Source organism: Xenopus tropicalis, chromosome 2 (genome assembly GCF_000004195.4).
Source record: "Xenopus tropicalis strain Nigerian chromosome 2, UCB_Xtro_10.0, whole genome shotgun sequence".
In the NCBI taxonomy this organism is placed as follows: Eukaryota; Metazoa; Chordata; class Amphibia; order Anura; family Pipidae; genus Xenopus; species Xenopus tropicalis.
The window spans coordinates 91,313,907-91,329,676 of NC_030678.2; the positions used below are offsets into that span (position 1 = coordinate 91,313,907).

General features: G+C 38.6%; 1 protein-coding gene across 3 annotated transcripts in view; it reads left to right on the forward strand.

Annotated features, from left to right (window-relative positions):
- Positions 1-8,742, forward strand: part of cltc (clathrin, heavy chain (Hc)) — a 64,478-nt gene extending 55,736 nt beyond the window's left edge. The window contains exons 32-33 of one of the 3 annotated variants that reach the window (XM_012956839.3): positions 6,909-6,984; positions 7,491-8,742. In XM_012956839.3, coding sequence (XP_012812293.1) covers positions 6,909-6,984; positions 7,491-7,615 — 201 coding nt within the window. In that variant the 3' untranslated portion in view covers positions 7,616-8,742. 3 annotated transcript variants of the gene reach the window in all.
- Positions 8,743-15,770: the final 7,028 nt, after the last annotated feature.

Sequence of the window (15,770 nt, forward strand, 5' to 3'; positions counted from 1 at the left end):
TACTGTTAAATAGGATGTATATTTTAATGTGACTTTCCTAAATTACATATCAACATTTTCTGCACACATTATAGGAGTCATTTACTAATGCTCAGGAGACAAGTACAAGATCACTAAATGGTGCTAAAAAAGTTGTCAAGTTTAGCTGTTGGCTAAATCCTGTACTTAACACCAGCAATAGGTGGGCTTCAAATACTGGCCTGTCTGGCTTTTCTAGGCTGAGTGTCTGATGCGTAACCTATTGAGCATTATCGCTGACAGCTATATGCTGCCCACAACCTGTCCCTTATAAATACATTGCTACTGAACACTGAAAGACTGCTGTATTCAGGGGATGGTTCAGTTCTTTGTGCTCCATTCTCCCATGGGATACAGTGTACAAAATATGGCCCCTTATATCTCTAGTAGAGAAACTTTTTACTGTAAACAATTGTGGTGTGGAGTAGAGTGGAACATTTATTAAGAATAAATTCAGTGTTCTGCTGCAGGATTCCTGCTAATTTTAGTTTTACTTGAATTCTCCAAATTTCTAAAAGATTGATCAAACTATATTCTTGTGTTGATTAATTTAAACAATACCAATTCTTAATGTCCAAATCTTTAGAAAATTTCAAATTCCATAGAAGGATATGAAACATTTAAATAAATAAATAAAACTTTTCCCCCCCAATATCTTTTCAGTATTAATATTGATCAAATGCACTTTTTTGTGATCAACCAGAATTAGATTAATTCTGAATCACAGCCAGTTTAAGATTTGTTATTTGATTAATAAAGCTCAATATCATTATGATTTTATCATAGCAGATGAGTTCATACAACAGAGTTTGATATATTCTTGCCTGTAGTTAGCTTTTAAGAAAGGTAGTAACATATTACTCTTCTGCTGATCTCAAATTCCTGAAGAAGAATATGGCTTGCTATATTTGTCATATTCAACATTAAATTACACCACAAACCATGGAACACAAACCTTTTTAGTAAATGTCTCTGGTGTGCCCTGATTTTGATTTTTAACCTTTTTTTCCATTTTATTTGTTTTACTTTACATCTGTATTTCCTAACAGCTCTTTTTCTTTGCTTATTCTTCCTTTTTTATGGCCAATGTGGAATTTGATTTTCTAAGCTACACCCTCTGAATTCCTTTGCAGGTTGATGCAATAAAGGAAAAGGTGAAAGTTGATTCTTGTTTTCCATCTTTAAACCTGGAAGACTAAGTCTAAGGAATCTGCATGAGTTCCCCTCATCCTTTCCTTATTACATTTGATACTACTACTTTTGCTTCTGCTTTCCTTTTTCCCAACTAAAATTTACTGAAAAGCCTCTGCCGGCCTCTAAACAACTAAAATAGTTAGAACTAGGTTATTCTATAGTTATATAGTTATATAGTTTTGTTTATACTAATTGGCTAATATATGTACAAAGGACTTTATCAAGGTACTGATTCACAGTTCTGAATGTAAAGCACCCATTTTAACACATAACCTGAAGGATGGCTTAGTATGGAGCTTCCCAAATTAAGTAACTATTAGCTTGCAGTATATCTGGATCTCTAGCAAGACGACTGCTAGATCAAGTTTTACCTGCCAAATGATGAACCATAATAGGTGGGCTTTAATCAAAAGACTATTGGCCTAGATACTGGCTGGCTCTTTACATCTATATTGTGTGCAGTCATTATTATTCCTTGGTCGCCCAAATTTAAGGAGGTATAAGAGCATTTTAAACGACTTTTGTGACATTTTTCTCGAAACACCACCACACACAACCTTTCTGTTTTCTGCCTTTCACCCAGTCATTAAGTGTAAAAGCAGAAAATGTATTTTCTTTGGAGCTAACACATTTTATATTAAAGTCTGTGGAAACAGAGTTGTATGCTGTATAGTAACAGATTTGTTGGTTTATCTGTGAATTGCCATTTAAGGTAAATTTAAAAATGTCATTTTGCAGAGCCTTTTCTAACATCATTTATTATTGCTACATCCTTCAGATATGTATCTTGTTCATCATAGAACTGTGATTTAGTCCTTTCCTCTTGACTTTGCTAATAATTTGCTGACAGTAGCCAAAACAAACACTTGTCATCACAGAAGTCCCTTTTCCTACTGCTTTGTTCACATGTCCAGTTCTTATGGTGTCAGCATTGTCCCTTTTTTAGGTGTGTGGAGGAATGAGACATGTTTGGTAATTTCTTATTACAAATATCCAAATATTTTTTCCCTTAAACTGCATTGGATTGCACTGGATGTTTTTTTTTTGCATGAAGCTTTTTTTTTTTTTCTTTTTTGGAATGGATATTTGGAAATCCAATTCATAAATGTTATTACTGACACTGGGACATATTTTATGACATTAGAGCACATAAAACAAAATTTTGGAACCAGCTATCACTGCAGATAAGAGCATTTTAGTGCCTACAAGAAATTTCAGGGAGTGCTGGTCACCCTCTAGACACCATAAGCAGATTGCACTGGCCTAAGTCAAATGCATTAGGAAATATCCTTCTGTAGCTGGCAAACATCAGTGTGTGTGTGTGCGTGTGTCTGATTTGTGTGAAAAATTCAGGTAATTGAACTGCAGTATATGTGCACTCTCAAACTAAAGCATGTTTTGATTGCTAGTTGCATCACTTTTTCCTTTTTTTTTTAAGCTTAGAAAAGAGAAAACCCAGCAAAGTGCTGTGGGCTGTATGACTTTGTAGGAGCCTGTATGGCTTTGTCCATCTTCAGATTTCACTCCTTGCTTCTGTTGTCTTTCTTTTCATGCACACATAACACATCCAGATGATGATAAAACAAAGAAATGCATGTTTTGAAAGTGCATTCTTTTTCCTTCTGTAGCTTGTTTTAGCTACTGTGGAAAAGCCTTTAAAAGCCATTTTACAGTCTAACAATCATTATGCTGGCAACCAGCTTCAAAGGATATGTTATATATTGTTGTACGGTACACTAACATTTTGAGGTGCTCTCCTTAAGAACAGACAAAAACGGTAATTAAAATGGCATGTAATGTTTTTGGATGCAAAGTGAGCAGCAGAGGAGTTGCTGTGCGGTTGTATGGAGGATTTCGAGGTCTGCAGTATTCTCTCTTCGGTTTTGTGTGGAAGTATTTCATTTTATGGGCATTTCACATTTTGGACATTTACACGTTACTCTATAGCCTGACCTTGAAGACAAAAGGCCACTTCTCATAGTCTAAAGTTTAATTCATTGCCATTAAAGCCTCCTTTAGCTCTGTTTTCTGTTCTAGTCAGAATATTAATCTGGTTTTCATTTGATGGTGGCTTTTGTACCCATTTTTGTTTACCTTTGGTTGACTGCTTTTTCATTAAGTAGTTTTAATAAATGTGTGTATGTGTGTATATTATTTAAAAGGCCATTTAAATGTTCAGACAATGCATTTGTCCTTTTACTAATCAGTGTCAAAATGCATTTTATAATTTAGCATGCGCTTTTCAGGTTAATCTTGTGTGGCATTTGGTGGATTTATTTCTAGACCTAGTTTTTGTTTGGCAGTAGAGGAGCCATATTAATCTCTGTAACCATACTGTGCCGTCCAGTCATTGATTAACCTGCACAAGCGGCTAGTACCTGCACAAACATTGTTTAGATGGTGTCTTCCAGCCTTTAGGGTTCAAAAGTCAAATTTGGTACTTCTACACAAATTTGAAGAGAAATGTATGGAGTTTTAATCAACTGAAGACAATGCAGAGATACCTCATCTCCACCTGCCCCTGCAGTCTTCACCCCAGAATCCACCAGAGAACGAAGGAAAGACTCTGATGTTACTGACTCTTAGCTGCCTTAGTGAATGTGTGTCTGGGGCAGTTTGCTGCACAACATTCTAGGTTGATTTCCAGCATCACTGTGAAGCAGATGTGAGGCATGGTCAGACCAAATGAGGTCCAAAACAGCAATTCTGAAGAATTTGGCTTTGAAATGAGGTCTGGAAATGTAAAAAGATTAGACTGCATGCTTGTAGCTTAACAATCAGAGAAATTTGTCTTAATATCCTAACACACGACTTTTGTATTTTGTAATTCAAATCGTTAACAGAGTTGTACACTATTTGAGAATGCTTTTATTTCAGTCACTCTTAATATTTAATATGCACCTTTAAAGCAGTGGTTTAAAGAAAACATTTTTGTATGATATTTAGAACCTGCCAGTGGCCTTTTTTTATTAGTCATTAGCAAAATGAAAACACAATATTTTCTCTTTTCTTCAATTTCAGAAACATAGCATACATAAGCAGATGGACTCACAGATGAAGCAGACCTTACTGAAGCATGTAGCATATACTGGCACAACCTTTTTATACCACAAAGAAATTGTACTCTGTGAAGGAAATGCTTTAATATTGTCTGCTTTATCTCTAGGCAGAGAGAAATAAGGCTAATGCCAGACGAGGCGTAGGGCGGATATTTTCGGCAAACGGAAAAACTCTTGCTGAAAATTCCGCCCCACGCCTCCTACCTGTGCCTGCACCGGAATTAATGAAATACGCTCGGGTGCAGGCGTATGTAGCCGATATACGCATACAAACGCATTTTTATGCGTATATCGGCTACATGTGCCTGCACCTGAGTGTCTCATTCATTTGGGTGCAGGCACATGTAGGAGGCGTAGGGCAGAATTTTCAGCAAGAGCTTTTTCCGCTTGCCAAAAATATCCGCCCTACGCCTCGTCTGGCATTAGCCTAAAATCCTCTAGCCTCACATGTAAACTACTTATTTGCTGGGATTTAATTAGTTCTTTTGGGGATCCTATTATACATACCAAGATGTTCATTCCTTGCATATTTCTATATTGTTGGAGTATGTTGTAAAAAAAGTGCATAGGAATTTGTATGAAATGATTTAATCCTTTCAGTTAAATACTATGTATGCAAACCATTAGTAATAGGCTTTCTTTAAAGCGAAAATATAGTGGTGTTTTGTGACTCTTGCACCTTCCACCTTATCAGTGAAGGGAATCAATCTGTTGTATGTCAACAGTAAAGGAGCATGGAAGTTGCAGTATGCTACAAAGTATTACTGCAACCTACAAACAAAGCTTAAAATAGATTAGCAAAAAGATTGTCCTACAAAACAACGGATTTCTTACCAGCAGTCCTTTGCTTGGGCAATTACATTACCGGCCATTTAGTTTATTGGTTGATCTGTGCCACCCAACATGTTTTATTAGGTCACTGGCTAAATTTTTGTAAGGTTTAGCATAAAAGATGATTCAGGAATCACAGAAAACAAGAAGAGCACTGCTGGTGCTACTGAGCACTGCTCAGTAAGAGCACTAAGAGCACTGCTGGTGCTACATTGTGGAGGGATTTTCAGCTGCTGTGATGTGCATAGAACTTTTTATGGGGGCAACAAAAGTTAGGTGCTATGGGCTATGATTTTACTTAGGAAAGTCAACATGGGACAGACACTGAATGCTTAGATAAAGTGATAGCAAGGAAGAGTTAGTGTGAGGGAATGTAATTAGGTATGTGAGTTCTCTTGCAGAACTGACAACTTTTTGGGAACTCTTTGTTGCATACCTTCTAAAGTTCAGTGTCCCATTGGTTTCATGAAAGTAGCATTTGGTGGATTTAAGCTTGTGCGTAAGATGAATTTAATTTTATCTTAACAGTCAGCTGAAAGGAACCTGAGGTTGGAATTAAGTAGACAAAAGAAATAAAACTTAAAGGGGACCTGTCACTACAAGAAATCACTTCAAAACTTTTTTTTTTTTTTCCAACATGTTGATTAAGCAAAAATAAATTTAGAGGTAGGACAGGCACTATATGATTGACAGCTAAAGTTTTTAAATACTTTTTTTTAACAGGTATGGATGGTTTCATAAAAAATAATTTGGCTTTTTATCTTTTATCTACGGTTGACAGGCCCCTTTTAAAGGGGCATAAGTGTGTGTGTGTGTGTGTGTGTGTATATATATATATGTATGTGTATGTATGGGTGTTTGTGTGTGTATATATATATATATATATATATATTATATATATAACAGAGGCCAGTTATGTAGGGGATTTATATGTGAGCTGGTAATCTCATTACCATCCAAGAACAGGTAGTTGGAAACATGGAGTAGATTCAGTTCTTGTTTACTTTAGTAAAGGTGGCCATACATGGGCTGATAAAACCTGCCGTTGATCTTATGGCCTTAGACAGGCCTGTCTGACCAATATCTGCTGAAAATTGTGCTTTCATGTGGTCCTTGTCCCAACAGCTGGTATTCCATCAACGTGTTCTGATCGTTTGGCCCGAGGGCTGAAGGATCAGATCAGTCCACTTTAAGGTGGGCATACCAGGGAGAGACCGCTTGTTTGGTGACCTCGTCAAACTAGCACATCTTCAATGTATGGCCAGATTGAAAATTTCTGGAAATAAATACCTGTTGAGGTCAATAACCAAACATATCTTTGTCCAAATGGGGCTGAAATGAACGTTTAATTTCAGCCAACACCCCAATTACAAGAAAAAGTTGCATTTGCAGTTTATCCACATGTTGATCTGTTGAAGACTAAGTAATTTATTGTGTAATAAGACATTATTGGTTTAAGTGGTATAAGTACATTGAATAAGCCCCCTATGCAAATTGTTTTTACAAACTCATTTCTAGCACTGCTGCTTTAAAAGAGACATGGGTCTTAAAATCCGGCATTGGAAATAAAACTGCTTTCTCAAACATTGTACAGAGTTGTTAAGTAGGTGTGGTTGTGGTATTACTAGAGCAAGGCAAGAAAATTACCAAAAAGCTTTTTTTGTGGTCATTTTGTAAAGAGAAAGAAAATTCATGTTTATGTAAAAATTAAGGCTTTTCCACTTTTCATAAATATAATCAATTATAATGTTTTAACAACACTCAAAAGTCATCTTTTTGTTTTTTTTTATTTAAAAAAAAAACAAGGTTGACAAACTGGATGCCTCAGAATCTCTTAGAAAAGAAGAAGAGCAAGCAACAGAGACCCAGCCCATTGTTTATGGTAATTTAATATAAGCAATCATTCTTCTTGTAACTGTTATACTGTTATGTTACCTGGACTGCAATTACAAGCAGTCAGTGTTTTATTTTTACATAAATTGATGGCACAAAAGTATTTAAATGAAGCAATATATGCTTGGGTGTATTTCCCATTATTTTAATGCAAACGTGCTAGGCTTTGCAAACTTTTCGGGGAGCTCTTGGCTTCCTTCCTCTGTAGGTTTGTTTGTAGGGGAGAGCCCAAGAAACATAGAATACTTGCATGATCTGCATCAACCTGATTTGGCCACCTGATGTACTGGGCCAGTTGTTTACCCTGCAAGGACATTAATAGGTAATGCTAGTAGGTTGGTTTTGAGAGCTGCTGTTACTATTGGTTTTGATGCCCATCCCCAAATCAATTGGGGATTATCATCAAGTGATCAGTGCAAAATAGATGTATAGAGAAACTTTGTAGTTTAAAAATAAAAATGTTTGGTACTAAATTCTGCTCTGCTTTGTGTTTAGGCCAGCCACAGCTGATGTTGACTGCAGGACCCAGTGTTCCAGTACCTCCTCAAGCTGCGTATGGCTATGGCTATACTGCACCTGCATATGGGCAACCTCAACCTGGCTTTGGGTATTCCATGTAAGACAGAAGGGCCTCAACCACTGAATCTTTGGCTATTTTCTTACCGAAACTCCACCGTCCCTATTCTGCCCATCGACTTCATTACAGGGGAAAGCTGCAGAGTTTGGCTCCATGTTCTTAAACCATTTGATTCATGAAGGACAATTGTTTTCTAAAAACACACTTGGATCACACCTCCATTATATATTTTTTCCACATTCCATTTTCTTTAGAATTTAAATTGTTTATTTTGATGGGACTAGTTTCAGAATCCTTTGTTTCAATGGGCTTTATGTTATTTTATGTTTATTTTTGAGGACTGCTTTTAATGTCTTCAAAAACAGGGGCATTATAAAGTAATGACTTTGCTCCCCCTGATTTTGAAGAAAATGCTAACCCCTTCACCTCTCACAGGATCTGCAATACATTACAATGAGGTATTTTGCAGTGGCACTGTCTGGAAGCGAAGGGGTTTCCAATGCTTCCAGTCTCTTGTGAAGAATCTCTGATTTGCACTCTGTAGTGTTAGGAAACCCTAATATTGACTCTCTCTCAAAAATTGTTGTATGTAAGCGGCTTATATACTGTCTTATCTAAATACATATAAATCTAATTGTATATTCAGAAGAAAAGAATTTTTCTATTTCCACATGCAAGACTGCCGATGAAAAACAGAACACTAATCTGCATATTCTACACCACTTCTGTTGTACATCTCTTATTCATTTCAGCAGCATTACGACACAACCTGTGCGAAAAAAACAAGGTTCCCGCCATGTGAGGGAATCGCCATTTACGCCTATAAGCGATGCTAGTGTGTGTAGCTCACTCCATTATGAACAGATGGCCCTATGTTGTGCTGTATCCTGTGCTTTTCTTTTTCTTTTTGTGCGACCATTTCATTCAGGAACAAAGAAAGCACCATGATTATAGTCTGTGTACTATCCCCTACCTGTCCCTTGAGGTTTGTGTATGTTGGATATTGTGGTGTTCATAGGTCACTGTTTTGAGTGTACAGAGGAGAGAATTTAAGCAACAACAAGCAAAAGAAAAATGCTGTTCAGTTTTGTTTGTGTAATTTGAAATGACTCAGATTTAAAAAAAATAAATGAAATAAAAGTACTGGACTGTGGACATATTATACAGTGAGTAATTGGTTTCTATTTCATTATTATCCTTTTATATAATGCACCACATTTTATAGAGTTGTGTTGGTCCCTGTCCCAGTGGAGCTCCTTTCACATTCATACAGTACCCTAACCCCTAGGGTCAAATTTATCAGGGGCCATTTAAAGAATAAGTAATTGTGAAAGTGTTCTTTACACACTTGAATATAAGGTGCTGCTGTCCTGCACTGGTGCATGCTTGCTTCAGAAACAGTACTGTAGTTTAAATAAATAAGCTGGGGCAGCCAATTTAGCTGAATAGGGCAAAAATGCTCCGGTTACACATTAGATAACATGATAGCTCTGTAGAATACAATGGGTTTAGTTTTTACACAGGAAGATAAATGGGTACTCAATCAACAGACATGTTTTTAAAGAAAACTAACTTTTTGATAGTCCTTGCTATCTGCAAGAAGTACAAACTCCTTGCAGAAAGCACCCTTTTCAGAATTGATCCAGGGACACCATTTGCTTATATATTTTAAAGGGTTGGTTCACCTTTAGGTTAAGTTTTAGTATATAATAGAATGGCCTATTCTTAGCAAGTTCAGTTGGTTTTTATTTCTTAGTCTGAATTATTTACTGTGCTCTTCTATTTTCAGCTTTCCAAATGGGGTCACTGGGGTCAGAATCGGTACAATATAATAATTTTCGCCAATGGTATTTGTGGCTATGCATAAGGGCAAAATAAATCAACATATCTTTACTCTGCAACATGAGACATTTTGGACAGCAAGTGTTTGCACGTTATTGTGGCTTTTTTGAAACCTGTAAATTCCACAGCCTGTAACTTAGCAGTATCTTCCATAAAAAGTTACTCTTTTGAGTACACAGATAAGTTATCGGCACAAACTATTAAGAAATTTTAAAGGGGAACTTTGATGAAAAGTGCATTTTTTTGTGCCATTCTTGAAATATTTTCAGGGACCTTTGAACATACATCCTTCTCTAAACAGTAGCCTTTGAGAAGCTCATTATCAGGGGCTTCTCATTGGACACGTAATTTTGTTTTTTTTGTTTTTTTTTTTTTGGCTCTTTTGAAGTTCTTTTGACCAGAAGTGACTATCAGTTATAGTTTAGCATTAAGCTGTGCCTAAGTGGTTTTGAGTGAATTAAGTGTTTTGGAATGGAACCAGAAGTGCCAGGTACAATATCTGTCTTGTCTAAAGAAGGGATCAATAACCAGGACAGGAACTGTGCTGGGATGCTGAGGAGCTTTGTTTTTTTTAACATAGCATACTCTCAGTTTTATAAGAGGCAACTGTGAAAAATATACAGCAATTAAGGTAGGATAATTATATAGCAATAAATGCTTACAAGGTGCTCATGTTGCATCTCCTGTTAATGCAGTGATTCAGAGCAGTGCTGTCAATACTGGCACCATAGGGCCCTTGTGGGATGGCATTGCGGGGAGATAAATCATCCACGGCAACAAAGATTTAATCTTCCTATCTGCCACTGCCCTAAGAGCCCTTAGTGTGAACTGTGTCTGTTACCATGACTATGTTAAGGGACCAGTAATTTCAAAATACAAGCATTCATATGTAATAAAAGGAACCAAGTGTGCCCAGGAGCAGTAACCCATAGCAACCAATAAAATGTTTATTCATGTGCTATTTTATATGGTCTGCATGATTCAGTGATGTGGCTAGGCAATACAGTTCCCATAGGTTTCCACTTAACTCCAATCCGTATAAAATAGCTCATGAAGGGAAAGATAAGGGTTAATCTCCCAACACCTGTTTTGTAGAAAAGGGGTCAGATTAAAATCATGATATCCTAAAGAGGAACCTCTGATCAGTATGCAGGACCTTATTTGACCCACAGAACTCCATATGTACCGGGCTGGTTGCTGATGACAGCAAAATAAGATTGGAAACAGACCTATGAATAAGAAGTGTAAACTGTTCCTTGTGTGAGGAGACTCTCTTATTCAGCAATAATTTTAAAGTGACACTGCAATGTTTAATAATGTACACAAATATGTTTCAATTATAAGCCCTCTTCTTGAAATTATAAATTAGAATGTTTTAAAGGACACCAAAGAATGAAAGTGTATCAAAGGAAATCATATACACTGGCCCTACACTGGCAAATGTTGCATATTTGCTTCAGAACCACTGTATGAGTGGGTTTCCTGTAAACTTCGGTTTTCAAGTTCCCCCCCCCCCTTTTGGATGGATATCAAACAATTTGTTCTCATGGACATCTTTCCTTGTGAACTTGATTTTATTGTCCACTAAGTTAACGTGTTCTGAAAAGGCCGCCACTTCATCTGATTTTACTCCAAGTGTCATCTACTTACCTGAACCAGTGACTTGGTGTAGTTCCCTTTCCTCTCCATGTACAAGTTGGCTACAATAGGCGAAACTGGTGAACAGACCGCACAGCCATGTTTTTGCCTGTAAAATGGTCCTTGTATTTGAAGTATGTGCAGGGGCGGGCCAAGCCGACCTGGCGCCCTAGGCAACACGGTCGGCCAACTCCGCCCACCTCCCCGCCCCCCCCCGAACGGCGGAGGCAATGACAAAGTAGCACTAGGGGTAGGCAGGAGAGGCTCCTGCTTGGCGCCCCCCAATCGTTGCGCCCTAGGCAGCTGCCTCTTCTGCCTACCCCTAGTTCCGGCCCTGAGTATGTGGTGTTGTGGCACAAATCTAGCAACAAACATACTTGGTTAGGACGGAGCTTTGTTCTGCTGCTGAGGGTGTTCTCTTGCTGCAGTCGATTTCTTACAGTCTCAATTGCCTCTGTGGTAGAATGAAAATGATTCAAAGTAGAACACCATTTTCAAGATAACAGAAGCCTATAAAGTTATTCAGACCTGTTTATATACAGTACTTATTATGAGCTTTTCTTCATCTCCTATACTATTTCAATTAAGAATCCAGTTTTATACTGGTTTCCCCAATTCATCTAATCCAGTTTTGTACTGTACTACATCCATTACACATAACTCAAAAATAAATGTACATATGTGAATTTGATACATACATCATCCACTTTTGGGAACTGAGACTTCATACTGTATAGAAAAACTGGCTATTTCAGAGGCCAAAAAACAGTTAATTCAGTTTAAAGGACAAGGCAACGCAAAATATAATTTTTTGCCTAATAAAAGAAACCAAAATTCTAAGCAGCTTTGCAATATACATTTATTACAAGTTTGTAATGGTTTTTGAGTTATTTGTATTTATAATTGCTATTAGAAGCAGTGTTTGTCTGTCCTTTTCTATTCTCTGCCCTGGTGGCTCTGACTGTTGAAACAATGTAACACAAGGCAGCAGCCTGACAGACCTGTATTGCTGGAGAAGCAAGACCTTTGCGACATTTTTTTCTAATGTAACAACCAGGAGTTCAGCAAATACTACTTTCAATAGCAATTACATTTACAAATAATGTTTAAAGCGCTACCAATTTCTAATTATTTCATATTGGAAAGTTGCTTAGAATTATGTTTTCTTTCATTATGCAAAAAATTCTTTTTTGGGTCGACATGCCCTTTAAAGGAGACAAATTGGATAAATGGGAAACCCTAATTTTGTAGGCAATTATGAATAATATACGGTTCTGGTTTCACTTTGTCGTAAAAATGAATCCTATCTGTAAAAAGGGCCCCTTTATTGGAGCTCCCTATAGATCCTATCACTTCTCTGTCCGAGTTCGAAATGGAGAGTGGGCGTGTCCTAACGGTCCCTGCCAGAAGCACAGTAGGAGGGGGAGAGCCAATCACAGCCGTGCACTCACACAAGCAAAGACAGGCTTCAGTTCCCTATCAGGTCAGCCTAGCTGCTGATTGGTTCCTATCCTACCGTGCAGTGTACGGAGGGCCGCCGGCTCCCCAGCTCATCCAGAGAGTTCAGCCAGCAGGAAGTGGAACAGATGGGTGGGACTAGTGGAGTTTTGGGGGAATTTCTCAATAAATCAGTCTGAAACACAACTTTTTTTAAGCACAATCATTCTATATCTAGAGGAGTATAATTCTCTGGTACATTCTTAATTTTTATAGGATATATCTCCTTTAATATAATGATATATTTTGAAAAGGGACAAAGGATTCAACATTTGAATATCCATATCATCTTTAATATCCAAAAAAGTGACTTGGTAGTTAAATATAAAGATGTTTTCTAGCCTAAGGTTACTCCAAAGCTTAAATGTCCAGTTACAAATATAGCAAACAATATCAACATTATTTTTTGACATCTCATTTGAAAAGATTGATTTCGGAGCTATATGCTCACTCTTGATCCTCCCGTTTACCAGATATTGGAATAAAAATTGTTGTTTTCTTCAACCTTCTGAACAAACCATTTTCTTAAACTTGATAAAGTGCCATTTGATACCCAAAACTGCTGATTGCTGTAACTGGCCCTTGATTGTCATGTGGAGTTAGTGTTTTTGTGGGATGGTGACGGACAGACAAAACGCATCCTACAGTCAGATGTAGTTGCATGGGTTAAAAAATAAGCTACATGAACAATTTGCCATCGCCTGTTGGAAGGGACCGCTGCATATTAAAAAGTCAAAAAGTCACGTGATTTTAAGGATTCTGATTTGGTTTGGCTAGGCACTCGGATTCGGCCCACTCCCGCTGAAAAAGGCTGAATCCTGGATTCAGTGCATCCCTAATTGAAAGGGATAAGGAAGCATAAGGAAATAAAAAACAGATGCCTTGTACTTACACACAGTCTAAATACATGGCACCTGAATCTTTACTTATTACTATATTAGGGATACACCGAACCCAATTTTTTTTTAGGATTCCGATTCGGTTCGGCCGAAACTGAATCCTTCAAAAAAAGGCTGGATTTGACCCGAATCCCGAACTGAAATAGGGATTCGGTGCATCCCTACAAAATATTACACAAGCCTGTAAATTAAATGGTAATATAATAATAGAGGTGTTTTGTGACTAGTTTTGCTTTAGTTTTAGGGTTGGATTACATTTATTCCTTCTATCATAACCCATGTGCCCCCTGCCATCGACATATGATGCTAACCTCCATTTTTGGGCACATCACTTGCTTTTTTTCCCCTCTATTTATTTTCCTTAAGTCCGAGTGCCTCTTGGTATTTTAGAGAATTCAACCTTCTTGTTTACCTGTAAGTGACAAGCTAGAATATACCGCTCTAAAAGAAGTACCAGGAACAAAGCACAGGTCTGGTAGGTAAAAAAGGCTGCAATATTAACATTGTTGTGTGTTTGCTGAAAGCTTATAACAAAACTGGAAAAACAGGTACAGCGCATGGGACTCTTGCTTGCTATTTATTAACAATGACTCATAGTCATCTTTCATCTGTTTTGTTGATTTTGTGCAGTAAATAGCTGGTATATATGTAAATATAGCATATGTTATTCTGATCATGCCAGCTAAAATTGTAATCCATGGAACTAAAGATTGCTAAATTGTATAAAGGCTCTTGAGAGAAAAAAGGGAGCAGGAGACCAGATATATCTGAGCGTGTGAGCGGGGAACTGCAAAAGAAGTTAGAGCTGGGCGGTATGACCAAACATTTATATCACGGTATTTTTCAAAATTATATCGGTGTTGCGGTATTTGACGGTATTTTTTTTTTCCATGCATGATTAGGTGTTAACCCCATTTCCTAATAAATTAGAGCAGTGCTGTCCAACTTCTACGGTGCCGAGGGCCGAAATTTCTCTAGCATACATGGTGGAGGGCCGCTAATGGAAGCCAGTTTTGACCACCCCCCTTTTTGAAACCACACCCACTTCAAACCACACCCATTTTATCACAATGGTGGTAGCACAGCAAAATCCCAAATGCTTGGTCCTTACTGTGGGGATATCAACCATCATTCATATGTGAAAGAATTATGTCATATTAAGATATACCCTTAAATTCCATATGCCTCCTCCTCCCCTGTGGATAGCAGAGCAACCCCCAGTACATAATTACACACCTTTGGGACCATTTAATGGCTATTTCCAACTGCTAACAAACTCCCACAACAAACCCCTGCCAGGTTCACCTCCCACAAGCAGCATAGGGCAAGCAGAGTATGGCACACACAGGCAGCACTCTGCCTGTCCTATGCTGTCTGTGTGTGCCATACTCTGCCTGTCCTAACCTGCCTGTGTGTGCCATACTCTGCCTGCCCTACCCTGCCTGTGTGTGCCATACTCTGCCTGCCCTACCCTTACTGTGTGTGCCATACTCTGCCTGCCCTACCCTGCCTGTGTGTGCCATACTCTGCCTGCCCTACCCTTACTGTGTGTGCCATACTCTGCCTGCCCTACCCTGCCTGTGTGTGCCATACTCTGCCTGCCCTACCCTGCCTGTGTGTGCCATACTCTGCCTGCCCTACCCTGCCTGTGTGTGCCATACTCTGCCTGCCCTACCCTTACTGTGTGTGCCATACTCTGCCTGCCCTACCCTTCCTGTGTGTGCCATACTCTGCCTGCCCTACCCTTCCTGTGTGTGCCATACTCTGCCTGCCCTATGCTGCCTGTGTGTGCCATACTCTGCCTGCCTACCCTGACTGTGTGTGCCATACTCTGCCTGCCCTACCCTTCCTGTGTGCCATACCCTCCCTGACCTATGCTGCCTGTGTGTGCCATACTCTACCTGCCCTATGCTGGCTGTATGTGCCATACTCTGCCTACAGTACCTATGTCTGAGGTGTGAAGAAGTGAACAATGGGAGTGATTACAGTCTGAGCCTGAGGTGTGAACACTGCAGGGGTTGAACAATGCAGAAACTAAAAGGTGTGAAAAACACAGGGGATTACATTTTTAAACAATACAGAGGGATTACAGCCAGTAAGGCCAGTTAATCTCAGTACTGATACCATTTAATGCTTACTCAAAGGTAAGCCATCAAAGCAGCCAGACAGGTGGGGGGCGCGGCCCGCGGGCCGCCAGTTGGACAGCACTGAATTAGAGAATAATTACTGCAGTATTGAAAATCAGAGTCAGGCAAGCGAAGGATCGGCAACAGAAAGTCGTTAGGTAAATCAGGCAGGCTTAGTTTCCCAGGCAAGGCCGCA